This window comes from Littorina saxatilis, linkage group LG2 (genome assembly GCF_037325665.1).
Source record: "Littorina saxatilis isolate snail1 linkage group LG2, US_GU_Lsax_2.0, whole genome shotgun sequence".
In the NCBI taxonomy this organism is placed as follows: Eukaryota; Metazoa; Mollusca; class Gastropoda; order Littorinimorpha; family Littorinidae; genus Littorina; species Littorina saxatilis.
The window spans coordinates 5,933,418-5,955,917 of NC_090246.1; the positions used below are offsets into that span (position 1 = coordinate 5,933,418).

The 22,500-nt window shown below is 43.7% G+C and overlaps 1 protein-coding gene across 1 annotated transcript in view; it reads left to right on the top strand.

Moving 5' to 3' along the window:
• The first annotated feature begins 6,242 nt into the window (after nt 1–6,242).
• The window catches only part of LOC138960473 (cardioacceleratory peptide receptor-like), a 75,438-nt gene continuing 59,180 nt past the window's right edge, over nt 6,243–22,500 (top strand). The window contains exons 1-2 of the mRNA XM_070332380.1: nt 6,243–6,426; nt 15,283–15,386. Coding sequence (XP_070188481.1) covers nt 6,243–6,426; nt 15,283–15,386 — 288 coding nt within the window. The remainder of the gene's footprint in view (nt 6,427–15,282; nt 15,387–22,500) is intronic.

A 22,500-nucleotide genomic window follows, 5' to 3' on the forward strand; every position in this document is an offset into this window, starting at 1 on the left:
TTTAAGAACTGACGACGAAATTTAGTACACGGTAATTGCATTTCTAATGTGATTATTTTAAAGAGTGTCCACGATGTACTATTCTGTCTGAAAAAAAGTCACAAACGAAAGCAAAGACACGGGTAAATGTACAGGTTGTTCAAAACAGCGACATTCCTATCGAATATCACAAAACATAAATTTTTTTATTCTGGCATAAGCCATTAAAAAAAGAAGGACAAGATTTAGTTTTGGAATGTTAAAAATGAACATTGTGTACACAGCAATGTAAGAATGTTATGGCTAGATAACGCTAGTTGTTTTGTTGACCTTACCTTGCTTGTTTTCTGCTGTTAACATTTTTGTCTTCTGCTGTCATTGTTGATGTCGTCGTCGTCGTCGTTGAAGTGTTGTTGTTGTTGTTGTTGTTGTTGTTGTTGTTGTTGTTGTTGTTGTTGTTGTTGTTGTTGTTGTTGTTCATGCTGCTGCTACTTCGACTTCTGTTGTTGTTTTTTCATCTCTTTCCCTCAAGTTCTTCCTGTCATTTTCCCGAGTCAGTAATGAGGACAGGCGAACACAACAAGACAGCAATTAAATCGAATCTAAAATGTTCCACTTTTCTTTAGCTGAATGGAAACGGTTGTAACGACAAGCGGTGACCAGGGTCATTATTTTGTTGCCCGGAGCATCGAAAAGTGTCTCCAACTCTACCACGAGCTGTGCGGTTTTGAAATTATAAATACACCCTGGACATCATTCTGAATGGTGATTAGAATTGCTGACTTTATTCTGAAGACGGGAAGGAGGCTAGGCCAGTAAGTGTCCGTCTTTGGGTGTGTTTCTTTAGTTCAGTACACTGATACATACTTAATTGTGGGAAACAAATACTACGTGGTCGAGTTACCCTGTTGGAAGTCATTCGATTATATACGATTGAGATATACGCCTTTCTTTTGACATGGAGACACTATCAAAAATTTACAGCTTGGATGCTGTGCAACGATTCTTCAAAGAATGTGACTCGCAGAGTAACAAACAATTTCACTGTGTAAGGAAAGTAGCTAGGAGTTTTTTTCTGAGGTATTTCACTGTTTTCTATTCCCCGACCTTAGAACTTAGAACTTAGAATTAATGTTGCACCTCTTCGACACCGGCCAATGAAAAGTCACATGCGTCTAGGATGAACAAAAAGCAAACTTCAATCAAAAAACAAAACAGTAACCGACCTATCGACCTTGATGTTTGGGGCCTTGCAGCCCTGAAAGTCCAAACATTGGTGCACACGCCTTAGGCTAGTGCTTCTCAAAATGTACAAGTCAGAGAGCAACATTTACTCGCCAAACCAACCATTTGTTTCAGCAACTTAACTCGCATTTGGCGAGTAGATGAACATTTCTACTGGCAAGTTACACGTTTCTACCCGCCATGGCGAGTAACATACTCGCCACTTTCAGGGCTGTAACATACTCGCCACTTTCAGGGCTGTAACATACTCGCCACTTTCAGGGCTGTAACATACTCGCCACTTTCAGGGCTGTAACATACTCGCCACTTTCAGGGCTGTAACATACTCGCCACTTTCAGGGCTGTAACATACTCGCCACTTTTAGGGCTGTAACATACTCGCCACTTTCAGGGCAGTAACATACTCGCCACTTTCAGGGCTGTAACATACTCGCCACTTTCAGGGCTGTAACATACTCGCCACTTTCAGGGCTGTAACATACTCGCCACTTTCAGGGTTGTAACATACTCGCCACTTTCAGGCCTGTAACATACTCGCCACTTTCAGGGCTGTAACATACTTGTCACTTTCAGGCCTGTAACATACTCGCCACTTTCAGGCCTGTAACATACTCGCCACTTTCAGGGCTGTAACATACTCGCCACTTTCAGGACTGTAACATACTGGTCACTTTCAGGCCTGTAACATACTCGCCACTTTCAGGCCTGTAACATACTCGCCACTTTCAGGGCTGTAACATACTCGCCACTTTCAGGACTGTAACATACTCGCCACTTTCAGGGCTGTAACATACTCGCCACTTTCAGGGCTGTAACATACTCGCCACTTTCAGGGCTGTAACATACTCGCCACTTTCAGGGCTGTAACATACTTGTCACTTTCAGGCCTGTAACATACTCGCCACTTTCAGGCCTGTAACATACTCGTCACTTTCAGGGCTGTAACATACTCGCCACTTTCAGGACTGTAACATACTTGTCACTTTCAGGCCTGTAACATACTCGCCACTTTCAGGCCTGTAACATACTCGCCACTTTCAGGGCTGTAACATACTCGCCACTTTCAGGCCTGTAACATACTCGCCACTTTCAGGACTGTAACATACTGGTCACTTTCAGGCCTGTAACATACTCGCCACTTTCAGGCCTGTAACATACTCGCCACTTTCAGGGCTGTAACATACTCGCCACTTTCAGGGCTGTAACATACTCGCCACTTTCAGGGCTGTAACATACTCGCCACTTTCAGGGCTGTAACATACTCGCCACTTTCAGGGCTGTAACATACTCGCCACTTTCAGGGCTGTAACATACTTGTCACTTTCAGGCCTGTAACATACTCGCCACTTTCAGGCCTGTAACATACTCGTCACTTTCAGGGCTGTAACATACTCGCCACTTTCAGGACTGTAACATACTTGTCACTTTCAGGCCTGTAACATACTCGCCACTTTCAGGGCTGTAACATACTCGCCACTTTCAGGGCTGTAACATACTCGCCACTTTCAGGGCTGTAACATACTCGCCACTTTCAGGGCTGTAACATACTCGCCACTTTCAGGGCTGTAACATACTCGCCACTTTCAGGGCTGTAACATACTCGCCACTTTCAGGGCTGTAACATACTCGCCACTTTCAGGCCTGTAACATACTCGCCACTTTCAGGCCTGTAACATACTCGCCACTTTCAGGCCTGTAACATACTCGCCACTTTCAGGCCAGTAACATACTCGCCACTTTCAGGGCTGTAACATACTCGCCACTTTCAGGGCTGTAACATACTCGCCACTTTCAGGGCTGAAACATACTCGCCACTTTCAGGGCTGCCTTGTCGTCAAAAACAAGCATTTTGTTCTGACAGTGTACGGAGGCTAGAGGGTATCGTACAAGGTTAGCTGCCCTCGGGGTATTGAGAGAGAAGATCCTGGAGTTAGTGGTACTAAGTACAACCACTGGGCACTGGTGCTGGACAGTAGTTCTACGAGGAAAAATAATGAGGATTTTTTTCTGGAGGGAGGAGGAGGGGGGGGGGGGAAGGGTGGTTGAGGAGATGGTTATCTGTCTTTGTGTCTGTCTCGTTCTCTTTGTCACTATCCCATCCTCCAAGCTACATGGCGCTTACGTAGATGACGGTAACGTAGATGACGATAACGTAGATGACGGTAACGTAGATGACGGTAACATAGATGGCGGTAACATAGATGACGGTAACGCAGATGACAATAACGTAGATGAAGGTAACGTAGATGACGATAACGTATATGACGGTAACGTAGATGACGGTAACGTACACGACGGTAACGTAGATGACGGTAACGTTCACGACGGTAACGTAGATGACGGTAACGTAGAAGACGGTAACGTAGATGACGATAACGTAGATGACGGTAACGTAGATGACGGTAACGTAGATGACGGGCGCTTGCATTTTGACCTGACGGCCCTGCCAATAACAAAGAGACTGCCAACGTTCCAATTTTCAAAATAAGAAAGGTAAGTTGTTGGAACGTTTGTTATTGACAAGAAACGTGACATTCACGGTGAATGTAACGTTTCTTGTCAATAACAAACGTTCCAACAACTTACCTTGTTTTTTTTTACCCTGACAATATTTTCTCGTAGCGTGCTCGTGTGGGCAATATCACAAATTCGAACATTTGTTGTTTCACTTTTGACAGAAAAAGCCGTCAACGTAATGACACAACCTCGATGTCTAATGTTTTTTCTTAGTTCCATTTTTGATTGACTCAGCGATAACAAAAAAACCTGTACATAACTGAAAACTTTTGAAGGTTATTTTAGATATTAATATATTCGTGTGTACCAAAAAGGCCCAGAAATGGGCTCAAATTATATTCCCTAAACAAGATACTGCTTTGCGCCTGTTTCCCCAGACATTTACTTAATTTTACCCATGGTGTCGGCGCACAAGGACTTCCTCCTGCACACAAAAATGACTTCAGCAGTGGATGTTTGGTATGCGTCCAAGTAAAGGAATGGTCTTATCGCATGTTAAAGATTGAATATAGCTTTGGTGAGTTATACGATCGTTTAGGTAGGCATATTTATCTTTCACGCAAGAAGGAGGGGGGGGGGGTAAATAAAGTGATAGAGTTTCCACAAAGATCTTTCTAAAAGACGTAAGCACTAATATTAGACACCACCGTCCCTCCCCTCGCCTTACTCAGCACATTTTCGTGTTCGATCATTAAAAGTTAAAGAGTAAAGGAATGTTAAGGTCGAACAGGAGAGAGAGAGAGGGGGGGGGATGGTGGTGGTAGTTGGGGGGGGGGGAGTTCTCTGGTGTGCTCAACAATAGTTGTAAAACTTGTCCAACTATCTTGTTAGTTGACACGGAATTAAGAGGGCTCAGTTCACTGACTGCATGAGAGAAAACGTGGGATCGACATTTAAGTGTGTCACGGAATATAAGGGGGAGGGGGGGTGCTGAAGGAGAGAGAGAGAGAGAGAGAGAGAGAGAGAGAGAGAGAGAGAGAGAGAGAGAGAGAGAGAGAGAGAGAGAGAGAGAGAGACTGAGAGAGGAGGGAGGGAGGGAGGGAGGGAGGGAGGGAGGGAGGGAGGGAGAGAGAGAGAGAGAGAGAACGGGAGAGAGAGAGAGAGAGAGAGAGAGAGAGAGAGAGAGAGAGAGAGAGAGAGAGAGAGAGAGAGAGAGAAAACAAAACAGACAGATGGGCAGAGAGTTTTGTCGTACACAAGTACAGTTGGAAACGTTGTCAAATACATCTGTTATTCGTCACGGAATTAAGATTTATCTCAGTTCACTGACTCAATGAGAGAAAACCTGGGCGAGGAGGGAGGGAGGGAATGAGGAAGGGAAGGAGGGAGGGAGGGAGGGAGGGAGGGAGGGAGGGAATGAGGGAGGGAAGGAGGGAGGGAAGGAGGGGTGGAGCTGACAGTAATTGAAGTCTGCCACGAACGACACTATAGCAGCAGCAGCAGCTACTTGAAACGAGTCTTTGACGTCTCATTACACAGAGACAGAGGCTGTGATTGGGGGGGGGGGGGGGGTAGAAGGAGAGGGGGTGGGGAGTGATGGCAGGGGGGTCATTAAAGACTCAGTAAACGACGGTACACAGTCAAAAGTTGAAGAATTTGTTACAACTTATTTTCTGGGTACAGGAGGGCCATTCAAGATTCGCGGAGTGGTGAACAAAGGGGGTAGAGAGGGGGGGGGGGGGGGGAGGCCAGTCGGTGCGAAATGTGGCTATGTAGTGTTTAACCGCGAACTTTAGAATTTGCTAAGAACTTCTCTTTTCTTCACTCTCTCCCTTCCTCTCCCCCCTTGTTTAAAACTTTTTTCTCGTTGAAAGTTATCTCCCCTAAAGGAGGTCTTCTAGTTTGAAAGTAAAGACGACAGAAGTCGTGAATGTTAAGCGGAAGTTGGGGGAGGGGAGGGGGGGGGGGGAGACAGAAGAAGGACACCTTCGAGGGTTTTGCTTTCCTGTGTGTTATAGCTTTCTTCCTGCCAGAAATTGTTGAATGAAGGATTTTTGTCTGCGATGGTAATTTTTACAGACACTCTCGTTAGTTTTAGATTGTGACTTTTCGGCGAGCACAGAGCGAGGATAAAGATGCGTTCGTTAAACTAGCGGCTTTTCACGACGAACTTTTAAATGGGCGGCCGAGTTTTGCCTGGGTTTTATAGAGCTAACAACAGCGAGGTCATGTCAAAGACCAACACTCTGCTGTGTCTGCAGGTTTTAATCGGCGACCGAGATTTGCATGTGTTAAAGGGTGTATGCATGCGAATTGAGCGGAAGTGCAAATACTGGCCATTAAATATTTACGACAAACAACCAGGCTTACTTTCGTTCAGGATGTCCAGGGTAATCTTTTTGTTGATCTGCTCACACACACACACACACACACACACACACACACACACACACGCACGCACACACACACACACACACACACGCACACACACACACACACACACACACACACACACAACGCTGCAATTGTACAGCGTTTTGCTCCCACCTCCACCTCTGATAATGCGATGTACCTGGATTACAGCTATTTCTTTCCGTTTCTTTCAGGATGCTCAGATCGGGTTCCTGGTGGTGCTGTTCCTGCTGATTGTCTTCGGCAACGCCATCGTCCTGGCGGCCATCTCGTTGTCCAAGGAACGCAGAAGGTCAAGGATGAACTTCTTCATCATGCACCTCGCTGTGTGCGGTGAGTGGGACAGTGCGCAGTGACGCTGCACGTGACACACGTGTCAAAGTGTCGCAGGGACAATGGTGGACAGAAGAGCAGTGTTGTTCCCTGTCCTTGGTACAAATGTGAAAGTAATGAAGTTTAAGAACCTTCTTTTTATTTATTTATTTATTTATTTATTTACGAGGATTTATATCGCGCACGTATCTCACCACACAAGGCGACTCAAGGCGCATGTTACCTATTATTGTTTACAGTGATAGACCCGATTGTAAATAGTTTTAAGCATGGAGCTTGCCATGTGAACTGAGAAGATAAATAAACTTGCATCAATCTCAAATAGCAATATCAGCTGAAGCGATGATAACAGATATTGTCAGTAAGTACTGGTGTCACATGACTGATGGGAACCAGATGATTGGCTAATGGCGATGCGCTAAAACTGTTAGCGCACTCTTGGAGTGCGCTAACTTTTCCACAGATCGTATTCTTCCGCTCTTTGTCTAAGCGAGACTGTACTCCCATCCTCAGAATTAATTAATGACATGTAGCTTATATTCTCCACAATACCAAATGACCAAACATTTCCTGCTTCTCAATTAAGCAGAAGTGTGTGTTTTTTCTGACAGATTGCATGTGCCTGTGCCACAGTTGTCACTGATCTAAAAATAAAACCCGCTGTGTCTAATTTTTCAGTTTCGACTTGCAAAGATTCTTCTCATAATTATGCCATGTTAGTGGCATGTAGCTTATTATCCACATTACCACATTACATCTCAATCATCCTTTTCTTCCCTCGTTTGTCGATCTGAATGGTTCTTCTATTGCACTTTCTCCTGCTGTCCGCAACCTAGGTGTCACTCTTGACCAGTCCCTGTCCTTCCATCAGCATGTTGCCAATGTCTGTCGCACTTGCTTCTTTGAAATCCGCCGCATCTCCTCCATCCGTCATCTCCTCACTGAGGATGCCACTAAAACTCTGCTCTGTGCCTTTGTCCTATCCCGACTCGATTATTGCAATTCCATTCTTTCTGGCTCTCCCAACTACATCATCGAAAAGCTTCAGCGTGTTCAGAATCATGCCGCCCGCCTCATCTTTCGCTCTTCCAAGCACGACCACATCACCCCTCTTCTTCAAACCCTACACTGGCTGCCTGTTCAACAGAGGATTCAGTTCAAGATCTCCACACTCTGCCTTAGAAACTTTGATCTATCGTCCCCTAGCTATCTTTTTGACCTTCTTGATGTCTACAGCTCTCGCTCCCTAAGATCCTCCGCAGACACCCGCCTTTTTAGGATACCATCAGCACGCACCAAAACATATGGCCAGCGCACCTTCTCTTACCAGGCCCCATCCATCTGGAACCAACTCCCGCACTCACTCAGGCACTCCACATCTATGCAATCATTCAAAACCTCACTCAAAACACACCTCTTCCCTCACTAGTCTGTTAATGACCACCCATCCCCCTCTCCTGCTGGTCCTTAATCTGTCTCTTTCTCTCTCCTTCTTCTTCCCTTTCCAGCTCTATTCTTCTTCTCTCAACTAACTTTATGTATCCAATAATTTATTTATTTATTTATGACTGTTTTTCCGTCTTCAGAATGCATGTGCCTGTAGTTGGTATGAGTGAGTGCGTCGCGTTCTCGCTGTGCGTCTGTCTGCGAGTGTATGAGTCCGAGTGTCTTGGTCCTTGTCGATTTGTGTTTCGTATAATGTTCACTATGTATTGTATATTTTGTAAGCGCCTAGGGCTATATTTAGATTAGGCGCACAAATGTTCATAATAATAATAATAATAATAATAATAATAATAATAATTAGTTATTATACAATTCCCACTGAGCAGCTAACAGAAAACACAAGTGTTATTCCGATAACGTACCAGCTAGATCAACATTTGGATAATACGTGCATACCACACTGAAATACGACTGCATCAGTTCAGTAAATGAATGGTTTCCGAATTATTATTTCAAGGCAACAACAATCGGAATCGAAAACGTGTGGGGTTCAGAACGTTCTTACCATGTATACAACTTATTACCAGCCTGCCTCATGCGTGCAGACTCAATGCAACGTGACGAGCAATTTTTGTTGAAATGAGACTGTGCGGTTCAATTGCTCTAGCCTAGCAGACGACATAAACCCCGCTCAGCAAATTAACATGTTGGGCAAATTTGAACGAAAAAACGATGGGGATATAATACGTGTAGAGTTCAGAGCATTCTTACCGTTTATATTTAGTACCAGACTCCCCGATGAATGAAGATACCACACGAGAAACATACCACATTTATTTTGAAACTGTGCTAACCGTCGCGTGTCGACCCGTCATTGGAGTCAATTCAAGGGGCACCACTCTGCACAGTCAATCCGTCGAAGCTCGACTGGAGGTTTCGAATCGCAAATAACTCTCTCTCTCTGAAATATCATCACTGTTTAGCTTAACGCTACACTGGATTTTACCAACAGAAATCAAACAAGAGTTTGCGTGTGACGAAAGCACGACATGAGACAGCCCACACAAAAGTAGATCTTACACGACCTGAACACACAGTTCTGCCTATCCAAATGCGCGTAGCAAAATGTGCTTTTTGAATCATCTTTTTTCTCTGACGCTACTGACAATATCGTTATTGAAACAATCCCAGTGCACAAAGGGATTTATAGAGCAAATCTCGAAAATAATTATTGAACTCAGCGCAATGCGCTTCGTTCAATAATGAATTTTCTCGATTTGCTCTATAAATCCCTTAGTGCACTGGGATGTCTCAATAACTTAAATTATTACCATTTTAGTGCACCATATGGCTTTTGGACCAATCAGACTAACTCTAGGTGACCCTCTAAATGTTATAACGTTTTGTTTATCACGCTGAAATTTAACAATACAAAGTAAACATTGTAGCTAACAATATCAGCGGGACTTATTCTACAGAATTACACTTCAAATGCTGTCAGATACTACACTCTTTATCTAAAAATACAGAAAAGCCAGTTTTATCGGTGGGCACGTTACAGAACGGCAAGGCACCACCCACCCTCTGCGTTTGCAATGCCGACCCACTCACTTCAAAATCTCATTTTCCAAGTTCTGATGATTCAAGCGGAAATTGCGTTACTTAATTTACCTCAAATATAATCTTTAATTATTTTTACGTCATTTCCTTTCTCTCTGGCATTGTTTCAAAATCTGTCGCTCTCAAATGGACAAGAGATATCCAAGCAACTGAAACGCATGTTCAACATGGTTTATCTTGTGAGATTGTTGTGTGATCGCATTCGACCTGTGAATATTCATCTCATCAGGTGAGTGACTCTGATTGGCTGACCCAGGTCACGAGAATGCTTTGACTGACAGGCATAATCAAATAAGAGCGACCCAGTTACCATTGTGGCTGTTCCGTATAATTCGCGGGGTCCCTTCGAAATTTCTTTTGGTCGAAATAGACAGTAATAAAACCGTTATTTCTAATATGCTGACTGTTAGCAAATGATAACAGACATGTCGAGAAAATTATATCAGCATTCGCCTCCGGCTCATGGCTGAAAATCCATTTTCTCGACATGTCTGTTATCAGTTGCTAACAGTCAGCATATTAGAAATAACTCATAATAACCAACCAACCAACCAACCAACCAACCAGACTTCGGTATTCGGTCATTTAAGCATGCATGTTTGATTTGACGCATTGTGACGCATTGTGACGCATTGTTCTGACCCCAGGCAAGTCGAGTGTCCGATAGCTGTGACACGTTGGATGTCTGTTGACACAATCTAACTGACCTATTGCACTCTATGTCTGGGAACAACGCTCGAAGTGTGTTTCCGTCTGTCTGTCTGTCCGTCCGTCCTTATGTCTGTATGGGGCGGGGACATAGCTCAGTTGGTAGCGCGCTGGATTTGTATTCAGTTGGCCGCTGTCAGCGTGAGTTCAAACCCACGTTCGGCGGAAATTTATTTCTCAGAGTCAACTTTGTGTGCAGACTCTCTTCGGTGTCCGAACACCCCCCGTGTACACTACATTGGGGTGTGCACGTTAAAGATCCCACGATTGACAAAAGGGTCTTTCCTGGCAAAATTGCTTAGGCACAGTTAATAATTGTCTACCTATACCCGTGTGACTTGGAATAATAGGCCGTGAAAGGTAAATATGCGCAGAAATGGCTGCAATCTACTGGCCGTATAAAATTTCATCTCACACGGCATCATTGCAGAGCGCCTAGAACTGTACCCACGGAATATGCGCGATATAAGCGTCCTATTGATTGATTGATATGTCTGTCTGGAAAAAAAAAGCAGACAAAAACATGTCTTTAGTTCCACAAATGAATGAAAACAGCCATTGGTTGAAAACACTCATTGGGTAAACCTTGTTTTCAATTAGTTCCCTGCACGAACGACCATACATTAACGTTCAGTACTTTCTGCAATATCTTCCGGCGTCTTATAAAAACTCATTTTAAAGCAGTATATCCATTGTTATAAGGCTGAAACCGCTTAGGTCAACAACTCGGTTTACAATCTTGTAAGCCAAGAACATTATTTAATTAGTTAGTAGTTTTTGAAGAAGCAGGAAGTCAACGACCTGAGATTATAGGAAAGGAGAAGTTAAATATTGGGAAAATAGCATAGGGGATTGAGAGTAGGTGATTGAGTGAGGGAGAGACACAGAGAGTTCGTTCGTTCTCTCTCTCTCTCTCTCTCTCTCTCTCTCTCTCTCTCTCTCTCTCTCTCTCTCTCTCTCTCTCTCTCCTCTCTCTCTCTCTCTCTCTCTCTCTCTCTCTCTCTCTCTCTCTCTCTCTCTCTCTCTCTCTCTCTCTCTCTCTCTCTCTCTCTCTGTTGAAAAAAGCAGAATGAGAGGAATAAACGAGAGGATGCTGAGCACCGGGAAGCAGGCGTCTGACACATAGAAACACACTTCTTATCAAACTTCATCATTACCGTAAAATCCCTAGCATAAGCCCACCCCCCCCCCCCCCCCCCCCCCTGTGCACAGATTTAGGGAAAAATTGGGGGGTGGGCGTTTGCTAGGGATAGACCCCTTTGCACAAAGTAAGTTTTGTGCTCAACCGTGTAATTGAGTGAATACAAACCCCGAAAGCATGTAAGTTAGGTCGTGTGAGTAGAAGTGAAGGAAAAAAGAAAGAAAAAGGACTTTGAGGCAAAGAAGGCCAACCATGAGAGAGAGAGAGAGAGAGAGAGAGAGAGAGAGAGAGAGAGAGAGAGAGAGAGAGAGAGAGAGAGAGAGAGAGAGAGAGAGAGAGAGAGAGAGAGAAAAGGACTGGCTCTTCTGAAAACAACACGAGCATAGTCATTCATATAAATTCAAAAAGTAAAAAGAAAATCGCCAGACCTTTGCAAGGACAAACAATAACAACACAATTCCGGGAAAAAGAAACTTGATGAAATGTCGAAATGTCAACACCAATGAAGCCCTTTCTTTCTGTACAGGGAAGAAATTACACGATCGTCTTTGGAAATGAAACGTTAACTGAACTTGGATTTTGTCTTCAAAAGGCCCAATCTTTCTGAGAAAGAAAAACCCACAAACTTAGGAAAAAAAAGAGAAGAGAAACTCGAAAAAACATGAACGATGGGTGGGAGTGAGGAGAGGGGACAAAGAATAAGAAAAAAGGAAAGAAACACGAAAAGGTAAAGAAGGGGAAAAAGATGACTTTTAGAACAGTCTGCACAAATCCTAGTGAAAGTGAGCCTATAGTCTCTTTGAAAAAAGCAGGGTGGGCGTTTGCTAGGTAGTTACCCCTGTGCACAACTTTTGGCCCAAAGTGGGGGGTGGGCGTTTGCTAGATGGTGGGCTTATGCTAGGGATTTTACGGTAATTAAAGCCACGAATCTTTACTTTCTTCTTCTTCTTTTTTTTGTTTGGTGGGGGACGGGGTGTGGCGGGGTAACATTAAAACTTTTAAACGAGAAGATCTCTGTTTTATGGCTTGACCCAGCCGACTCTGACATAAAAGTTAGAATAAGAACTAAGGACGCAGACAACGCGGGTGGAATCCATACAAAAAATGTAAAACTCTTATCTTATCCGTTCGATCGGCAATGATTGGCTCACGAAGTGTAGCCTATGCGATGCTAACTTTTGTCTGTCTGTGCGTGCGTGCGTGCGTGCGTGCGTGCGTATGTATGTATGTATGTATGTATGTATGTCTGTGGTAGAAACTTTAACATTTGAAGACGTCATATTACATTGACGTCACATTATGACGTACGAGGGTTAGACGTCACGCGATGGAATTACTGAAAGTCTCGGTGATTGTTATTTTGAGCGGGCCGAGACTATTTGGCAGTCGTGTCCATGTAAGTAGGCTACATGCAGACAGACAGATCTAGATCTAGTGTCTCGCTTTCTTGCACAGTTTCACCTATGCTCTTTCTGTGTGTGTGTGTGTGTGTGTGTGTGTGTGTGTGTGTGTGTGTGTGGGTGTGTGTGTGTGTGTGTGTGTGTACTGTGTGTGTGTGTGTGACGGAGTGATTGAGTTTGTGTTACTGTTTGTCGATTTCTTACGTGAGCCTTGAAGGCTTCGCCTCTTGTTTTCGTTAACATTTAAAACTAGGTTGCGTGGTGGTGTCAGGAAACTTGACTAAATGTAAACAGGGTTCATTTGACAAACTTGTAAACATGTGGGGACTGCAACATATTATTGCAACATGTCCAGGCCGCTAGCTCTATTTGGAGAGCACAGGCCGTGTGATCTTCGGGTCACGGATTCCAGCTCTGACCAAAATGGACACGGTTTCCACTTTCTGTACTGACTCAAACACGGTAAACATGTCCGACGCCCGTGTCACCACTGTAGTTTTGGCGGTGGCTAATTACACCTAAGTACGCACACACTTGGGTAGCGCAACTCCCATCTACCAAATACCCCATCAAATAGAATAACAATTAAAAAACTATTTCAATACAACAAAGTCTGTTAGTTTCAGCAAAGAGAAAACAAAACAAATTACATCTTATCTGAAGAATAAAACATCAAAGCACACAATAACATTTCAACATGAATGTAGCATTGTTAAAACTTACATAAATACACACAAACAACACCCCCTTTTCCTACGTCAGGTCGGGAACATAATCATACTAAGAGGATTTGCCCCTGTAGGCATAAGCTCTTTCGTCACGAACTCATCTCGACCAACAGAAGGTAACACGCGTGGGAGGTAAGGCTGTTTCAATGTTGATGATTAAAGTGTTGTGACAGTCGGAGTCACGCGTAGGATTTTGATCAAACGCAGACAATCAGAGGAGCTCTTTGTTGTAGAACGGACAATAGGAAATTGTCGTTTTATTCGGATGAGCACAACCTACGCGTGTTTATTTGCTGCCTCGTGATACAAGGGGGTATGGCAAACACACACACACACACACACACACACACACACACACACACACACACACACACACGCGCGCACACACACGCACGCACACACACACACACACACACACACACACACACACACGCGCACGCACGCACTCACACTCTCTCTTTCTCTCTCTCTCTAGATCATCATCATTATCACCATTATCATCATCATCAGTAGTATTAGTAGTAGTAGTAGTATTACTCTTATTATGATATTATGAGTTACGTGTTACGGTGTTTTTCCAGGTGTTAGTATTATTCTTGTTCCCTCATGGGCGAGGGCTAAGTGTAAACAAGCATGTACTGCTTACATAATTATAGTAAATACAAAATTATCTTATCTTATCTTATTTTCTCTCTCTCTCTCTCTCTCCATAATGCATGGATGCGCTGACAAGATGGTTTATTCAGAGAATATTTCCTGCGTGGGGTACTGACCTTAATAAGAATATTCTTCCGGCGGTGAAGATGACGAGGACATGTCGACAATATCCCGGAACGGCTTACACGGGAAGAAGGACTTATTTCTTCTTCTTCTTCTTCAGCGGTCGACGGTTGTGTCCTTATAATCTCAGGCCTGCTGATTGTATCAACTCGCAGGTTCGACGGTTGTGTCCTTATAATCTTAGGCCTGCTGATTGTATCAACTCGCAGGTTCGACGGTTGTGTCCTTATAATCTTAGGCCTGCTGATTGTATCAACTCGCAGGTTCGACGGTTGTGTCCTTATAATCTTAGGCCTGCTGATTGTATCAACTCGCAGGTTCGACGGTTGTGTCCTTATAATCTCAGGCCTGCTGATTGTATCAACTCGCAGGTTCGGCGCAGGTCTTCCACAGTTCCCGGACATATGTCAAAATATAAACTTTAGCTGGACTTCCAGTTACGTGTATATGTCGTGCCCAATTCACGGAATTGCCGAACTCGCCCATTTTGCGTATTCGGCAAAACACTGCAAATTCGGTGAAATCGGCAGCGTTATGCCGAACATGCGTAAAAGCTTCTTAAACGTGAGCCTTACTTACTTCAGTTCGCTGAAAACCACGGTGCGGATACAACAACAACAAACCCGTCTAGGACTGCATTCACCTTCCCAAAATTGAAGACACTTTTCTGCCCCTCCTGCAAATGTCAGAAGCTAAATCCTAGCAACGTCTGGCTTGACTCTTAACTTTGGCCCACTGAGAAGAGCAGCATTGGTCTTACTACTAAAGCCCGTGTTACATACACGTTTTCCATTAGTTTAGTTCTGCTAACACTGTGCTAACACTGTGCTAACACACACACTTGAACGGTTGTGCTATTGATGTCAAGTGTGATAGAAAGATGTTGGTGTTGCAGACTTGCTGACGGGCCCCCTGGTTGTGCTATTGATGTCAAGTGTGATAGAAAGATGTAACGGTGTTACAGACTTGCTGACGGGCCCCCTGGTTGTGCTATTGATGTCAAGTGTGATAGAAAGATGTAACGGTGTTACAGACTTGCTGACGGGCCCCCTGGTTGTGCTGTCAGACTTGATACAGAAGTTCACCACCTACTGGTACGCCGGCGAGGCCATGTGCAGGATCCATAAATTCACTCAGGTAAGACTTACCGTGATTTCCTTACAGGTAAGACTAACCTTGATTTCTTCACAGGTAAGACTTACATAGATTTCCTTACAGGTAAGACTGACATTGATTTCCTTACAGGTAAGACTTACATTGATTTCCTTACGGGTAAGACTTACATTGATTTCCTTACAGGTAAGACTCACATTGATTTCCTTACAGGTAAGACTTACATTGATGTCCTTACAACATCGGTTTCTACCAATAAATTCATTCAGGTATGACAAACAATTTTCTTAAACGGAGCTTGTAGCTGTGATCTGTTCGATTTGACAACTGTTTGTTCATACAACCATTAAACACGTGATATATACCCAACGACCTTGCGCCAAACATTTAAGAAGCTTTCAAAGTTGTTATCTTTTAATCATCTGAAGGGTTCCCCTACCCGTGTTTATTTTGTCTTAATTTTCTCATCTTTTTCTCGGGGGAGGGGGGGGGGGGGAGGGGGGGGGGAGGGGGGGTTGTTATACTTTGCATATTTATTGGAAATATGTAAGAGATGTAATCGCAAAACAATGCCATTGTTGTTTTGCATCGTAAGATATGTCTCAGTTTCATTCGGGGGATGGGCTATGTATCTTAAGCCTTTTTTGTATCTTTTATTTTCCTATTTTATTTCTTTGAAAAAAAGGGTGATTTGGTGCAAATCGAAATTGAGAAAATATAAATGAAAATATTCCACAGATTTAATTGCAAAAAAATGTTTAGCCCAAAAAAGTGTCAGCTCCATTCAGTGAATTGTGTCACACGGAGAGCAACATGTGAAAGCACAAACTTGACTGCGGACAAAGGCATCTTGCTATCAGCAAAACGAGACAACTCAGATAGCTTTTATGATCATCAGCATCTTCCTTTCAGCAAAAAGAGACAAATTAAATCGCTTTAATGGCCATTTACATTGATTGGTATAGCGAGACTGATAATCCGAATAAAGATCGTGTGCAAAAACATAACAAGGAAAAAACCCATCTTGATTTTGTAAAGCAAGACTAATACGATCGCTTTCCACGGCTGTTTAATTGTTAATTCCAGCCAATCCAGACAAGGGATGCCGTTTCGCTTTCTACCAATGAAGTAAGCTCAGACCTACTAAATATCGCATACGATGTCGCGTGCAAGCACATAACAGACAAAAACTCTGTTTGGTTTTACATAGCGAGACAAATTAAATTGCTTCGACAACTGTTTAAATCTTCACTTGAGCCAGTCAGACAAGAGACACACGTACGTCTGAGCGTAAGAAAGTAGACCCACAAAACATCCAACTTCGTGCCCAGAAATATCGCGCGCAAGGATATCACAAAGATATATCTATTTGAAAGAGCGAGACTTACTTTGTGTCCAAAACCATTTAAAGAGATCGGACACCGATTGAACAAAACAAAAAACATATCGCTAATACTTTTCCTTTGATATTTTCAGAGTGTGGTGAAACACGTGAGAAAAATGAGAGACATCAATGGGACATACTTTATGATACAGAATTTTGAATATGATGACATGCCAGGAATGACATGCCAGGAATTGGACAAACTAGGGTTGGGTAAGTGAATGAGGTATATCTGTCCAATCATTTACAAGCACAGGATCTATTTTGGAAGCGGTCTTAATCCCCGGTTTAAGTTTGTTGTGATGATGTGTCGCTATTTGAATTATTGTAACGTGTCTACCGCTGTCGTGTGTTTCTCAATCTCCAATTAATCCAACTAAGCGCGGGATACTCATACCTATATATGATAAAAAGGTTCACTCGCTCTCAAGAACGAACGTGTTCATATGATCCAACAGTAACGGAAAAAGCATCTTGACTTGGAATCTGGGGGATGAGATCGTGTTTAATAGGCTTATGTGTCGGAGTAAAACAACATCGGAGTTTCCGGTTCCCCAAGCGATCCTTCGTTTTCCCCATAACCCTACAACTTTGTTTGACCCTTAGTTGTTTACGTTTTTTAAAGCAACAAAAAACAAAAACTTGGATTTGCAGACTTGATAAGATAGGCTGCCCTTCTCCGACATTTAGGGGACGCATCTGAGACAAAATCTTGGGGGACACATCTGAGACAAGATCTTAGGGGATACATCTGAGACAAGATCTTAGGGAACACATCTGAGACAAGATTTTAGGGGATACATCTGAGACAAGATCTTAGGGGACACATCTGAGACAAGATCTTAGGGGATACATCTGAGACAAGATCTGGCCAGGGACACATCTGAGACAAGATCTGGCCAGGGGCACATCTGAGACAAGATCTCTGGGGACACATCTGAGACAAGATCTTAGGGGACACATCTGAGACAAGATCTTAGGGGACACATCTGAGACAAGATCTTAGGGGACACATCTGAGACAAGATCTTAGGGGACACATCTGAGACAAGATCTGGCCAGGGACACATCTGAGACAAGATCTGGCCAGGGACACATCTGAGACAAGATCTGGCCAGGGACACATCTGAGACAAGATCTGGCCAGTGACACATCTGAGACAAGATCTGGCCAGTGACACATCTGAGACAAGATCTGGCCAGGGACACATCTGAGACAAGATCTGGCCAGGGACACATCTGAGACAAGATCTTAGGGGACACATCTGAGACAAGATCTGGCCAGGGACACATCTGAGACAAGATCTTAGGGGATACATCTGAGACAAGATCTTAGGGAACACATCTGAGACAAGATCTGGCCAGGGACACATCTGAGACAAGATCTGGCCAGGGACACATCTGAGACAAGATCTGGTCAGTGACACATCTGAGACAAGATCTGGCCAGGGACACATCTGAGACAAGATCTGGCCAGGGACACATCTGAGACAAGATCTGGCCAGGGACACATCTGAGACAAGATCTGGCCAGGGACACATCTGAGACAAGATCTGGCCAGGGACACATCTGAGACAAGATCTTAGGGGACACATCTGAGACAAGATCTGGCCAGTGACACGCCTTTGTAGAAACAAAAATAACAACAGCAAAGAGAAGATTAAAAATAATAATAAAAAAAATAATAAAAAGTTATCGACCTACCCTAATTATTTTGGCCTTGTCATCGAAAACGAACGATTTCTTTTCTGGCCTTACATCTTTGCTTTAGCCAATCAGGCGGCAGACAGCAGGTCGCTGCATGGCCAGGACTAATGGCGCCAAGAGGAAGCGGAAGTGTCCATGTTTGAGCTCTCCTTGGCTAAATCTCGGCGAAAGTAGGCCCACAAAACAATTCATTTATATTCAAAAGATGGCGTGCATATGGCCCATTTTTGGACAAGTACATCTAAGTCAGCCAAATGGCATATCCCGTGTCCATTTACATTTCTAGTTGAGCCAATCAGTCAATTGAGAAATAGCGTCACGCTGTCTCTGCGTATCCCAGCATGCCTCTGCACCAAGGCCAGCAGTAATGGCGCCGGGAAGAAGCGGAAGTGTATCAATCTCATCCGGGCCCTAATTGACACTCACGTGACCACAGCGGAAGACACATATTGCGCCACCTGCTACAAGAGTGACCTCCCCTGCGATTGTCGCAAATCGATTTGCCATCATGGCTCGTCAATGTGTCCCCCGGGACGGCTGGGAATGGGAGAGATGAGGTGTAATCGCCCGTGCTCTTCCACTTTCCCTCTGAGGCAAAGAAGATGGCGAGGTAATGAGTGACCAGGTGCCATTTTCCTGCTGTGAAGAGAGGATGGGTGAGGGGGGGGTGGTTGCAGGAGTGGGAGGAGGAGGTTGTGGCATCGCTTGTTTCTCTGCTTGATGGTCTAAAAACGATCTCTTGGGTCGTTCAGGGCTGGCGTTTTTTGCTTGAGGGGTTTGTCGTCCCATGTGCTTCTATTGTTTGTTTTTGTACATTTCTTTTTTTTTGTATTTTTTTTTTTGTAGGGAGGAGTTTGAATGAGGTGCTTTTCCCCCGGCTTGATGGTTAGTTTGTGTCTCGGGGCAATCTCTTCATTCGTGCAGGACCTGTTTGCCCCGTTTTGAGTTAGGCGTTTTCGTGCGCCATGTTGGCAATTCGATTTGGAGGGTTAGGGAATTCAACATCACGGTGTCCTTTTTTCAGCAAATGGACTGTTCTTGTTTGTTTGCTTGTTTTCTCTCTGTATCACTTTCTTTTTTCTTTCCTTTTTTCTTCTTTCTTTATCCCAAGAATTATCATGTTGATGACCTGTGTTTTTACTTACTTGAAGTTGATGAGTTCCTTTTTATGTAAGTTTTTCTTTTTGATTAGTTTGCGGAATTCTACGATAGCGTGACTGTGATTCTATTTCTCGTTTGCTTGTTCTGAGGTTGAAACAAATCGACTGTGGTGATTGGGGAATGTAGCAATTGTCCCATTGTTTACAGTGTGTACTCTTTTGAGGGCTTGATTGTTCTTACTGCATTGTATATGTAGTGCAGTGTTATTTGTGAAATTCGTCTATTTGGGATACGCTACAAAAGTTACTAAATCGAGAAGACCTGTACCGTTTAGAGATTGTACCGTTTAGAGATAAAACAGTCCTCTTTCTCCCCCATCACAGGTAACCGTATTTGTGACTTTGCGTCAGGGTGTGTTCTTACACGCGCTCTTGACTTCAGTCTTAATGTAATGTGTCATCTGTTTGAATCTGGTGCGTTGATACGCTGTAACATTTGTTTTGAGAAAATTTATACTTGAGGGAATTTCGTTCCAGCAAAACCTGCTGAACATGTTCGTTGTTTTTGTATAAATTGTGAGAAGTGCGCCTTGCAGGAGTTGACAAAGACAGACCGTGTTGTACAAAGCATACAGTGAGTTTTCAACATTGCAAAGCTGTCAACGTCAAAGCCAAAATTGTTATTTCCAAAATAGTGTACACGCACACACATTGTGTATTATCAGAAGAGAATGTCATTGTGTATTCCCATAAACGTCAGACGTTGCAACATCAACTCAGCAGATCTACAGATTGAAGTCAAAACTATCTCTAGCATCCTCCTCGCCCCACCGCCACTCCTCCCCCCTTCTCCCGCACGCACGCACGCACGCACACACACACACACACACACACACACACACACACACACACACGCATGCACACACACACACACACACACACACACACACACACACACGTGCGCTCGTGTTGCGGCTACCACTGACGGCAGACAAAACTGATGACATAAGACATAAGACATAAGACTTTATTTCAACCATGTGCAGTACACTAGGGACATGTTTTGGCCAGAGTACAATCAATCAATCCATACACGCCCTTCCAAACATCGCTTGCAATCTCAGTCACACACACGCTCACGCACGCCCGCATACATTCCCCACACAAAACCCACAACAGCACACACGCACAAGCATGCTCCTCCTTAACAAAACGTGTTTAACCATCAATTGTACATATGCGTAAAATAAACAGTATAGAAGTATCAGTAAGAATTATATATGTATCAGACATCAGTTATGACGACAATAACTAAAATCACAAATCCTTAATAATTTTAAAACCAAAACATTTATTACAATACTACACTGGGTAGGTGAACTTTAAGAAATAAGGTATTTAAAGGCTTGACGGCTGTGTCTCACAACAAAAAACCAGGACATAAACCTTGAGTAAAAGCTCAATTTTAACTAAGAACGGCAGTTAGAGGACTTAAGGAGCCAGGACACGCACTGCACTTGGATAAAAACTGTCTCTGAAACGCGTGGTGCGTGTCCTGATCGAGCGAAAACGCCTGCCCGAGGGTAGGGGCCGGAACAACTTGTAAGCAGGGTGCGAGTTGTCTGCCAGAATCTTTTTGACCTTCTGAGCGCTTCGGGATGTGTATATGGAGGCAATGGAGGGAAGCTCACAACCCACAATCTTGGAAGCTGTTCGTACAACTCTGCTTAGGTTGATCTGCTCTGCCTCAGTAGCCCTACTGAACCAGACAGTGATGGAAAAAGACAAGATGCTTTCAATCGTAGCCCTATAGAACTGGATTAAGATTTCTTGCTTCAAGCCGAATTTTTTTAACTGGCGTAGAAAGTAAATGCGCTGCTGGGCCTTTTTGATTATTTGATTTGAGTTTAGCTCCCACGTGAGGGTATTAGAAAGAGTGGTGCCCAGAAATTTGAAGTGTTCGACAGTGTCGACATTTTGATTTTTGATTGATAGAGGAGTCAGAGGGGTCTTTTTTTTCCTGAAATCTACAATCATTTCTTTAGTCTTTTGAACATTAAGTTGTAGGTTGTGAGCATCGCACCAGTCGACCATAGCCCTAATCTCTTCTCTATAAGCAGACTCGTCAGAGTTGCGAATTAGTCCCTCAATAGTTGTGTCATCAGAAAACTTTAAAAATAAGACAGAATCATGGTTTGAAACGCAGTCATTAGTAAAAAGGGTGAACAAAAGAGGTGACAGCACGCAGCCTTGTGGAGCACCTGTGTTCAGTGTGAGTGGGGCAGAGAACATGTTATTAATCTTGACAACCTGAGTTCTATTTAACAGAAAGTCTAGTGTCCATTTACACAATGTATCAGGAACCTTGAGTTTTTGCAACTTTTCAAACAGCTGGTATGGCACAATGGTGTTGAATGCAGAGCTGAAGTCCAGGAAAAGTATGCGGGCATACGAGTTGGCAGATTCAAGGTGCTGAAGGACTGAGTGCAATGCTAAAGCTACTGCGTCGTCCACAGATCTATTGGTCCGATAAGCAAATTGTAGCGGGTCTAATACATGGTCGGTAGCTGTCTTAATGTACTTCAGTACAAACCGTTCAAAGACTTTCATCACCACTGACGTCAGAGCAACGGGTCTGTAATCGTTCAACGATGACACCGTACTCTTCTTTGGAACAGGAATGATGGTGGACAATTTAAAACAGGTTGGGACTTTGCACTGTTGTAAAGAGTCGTTAAAAATATCAGTAAAAACTGGGGCAATGGCAATATTCCTGGCGAATCTAATTGTCTTTTAATGTTTCCTCCTGAGATTCATCAGACATGGACGAAGCATACTTTACTCGGTTCCACAATCGCCCCATGATCGCATTTGGAGTCCGTGATTTTGTCTACCTCCTCTGCGGGAGGGTTTGGGTATACAGACTATCAGGGGAGATAATGCTTGCTG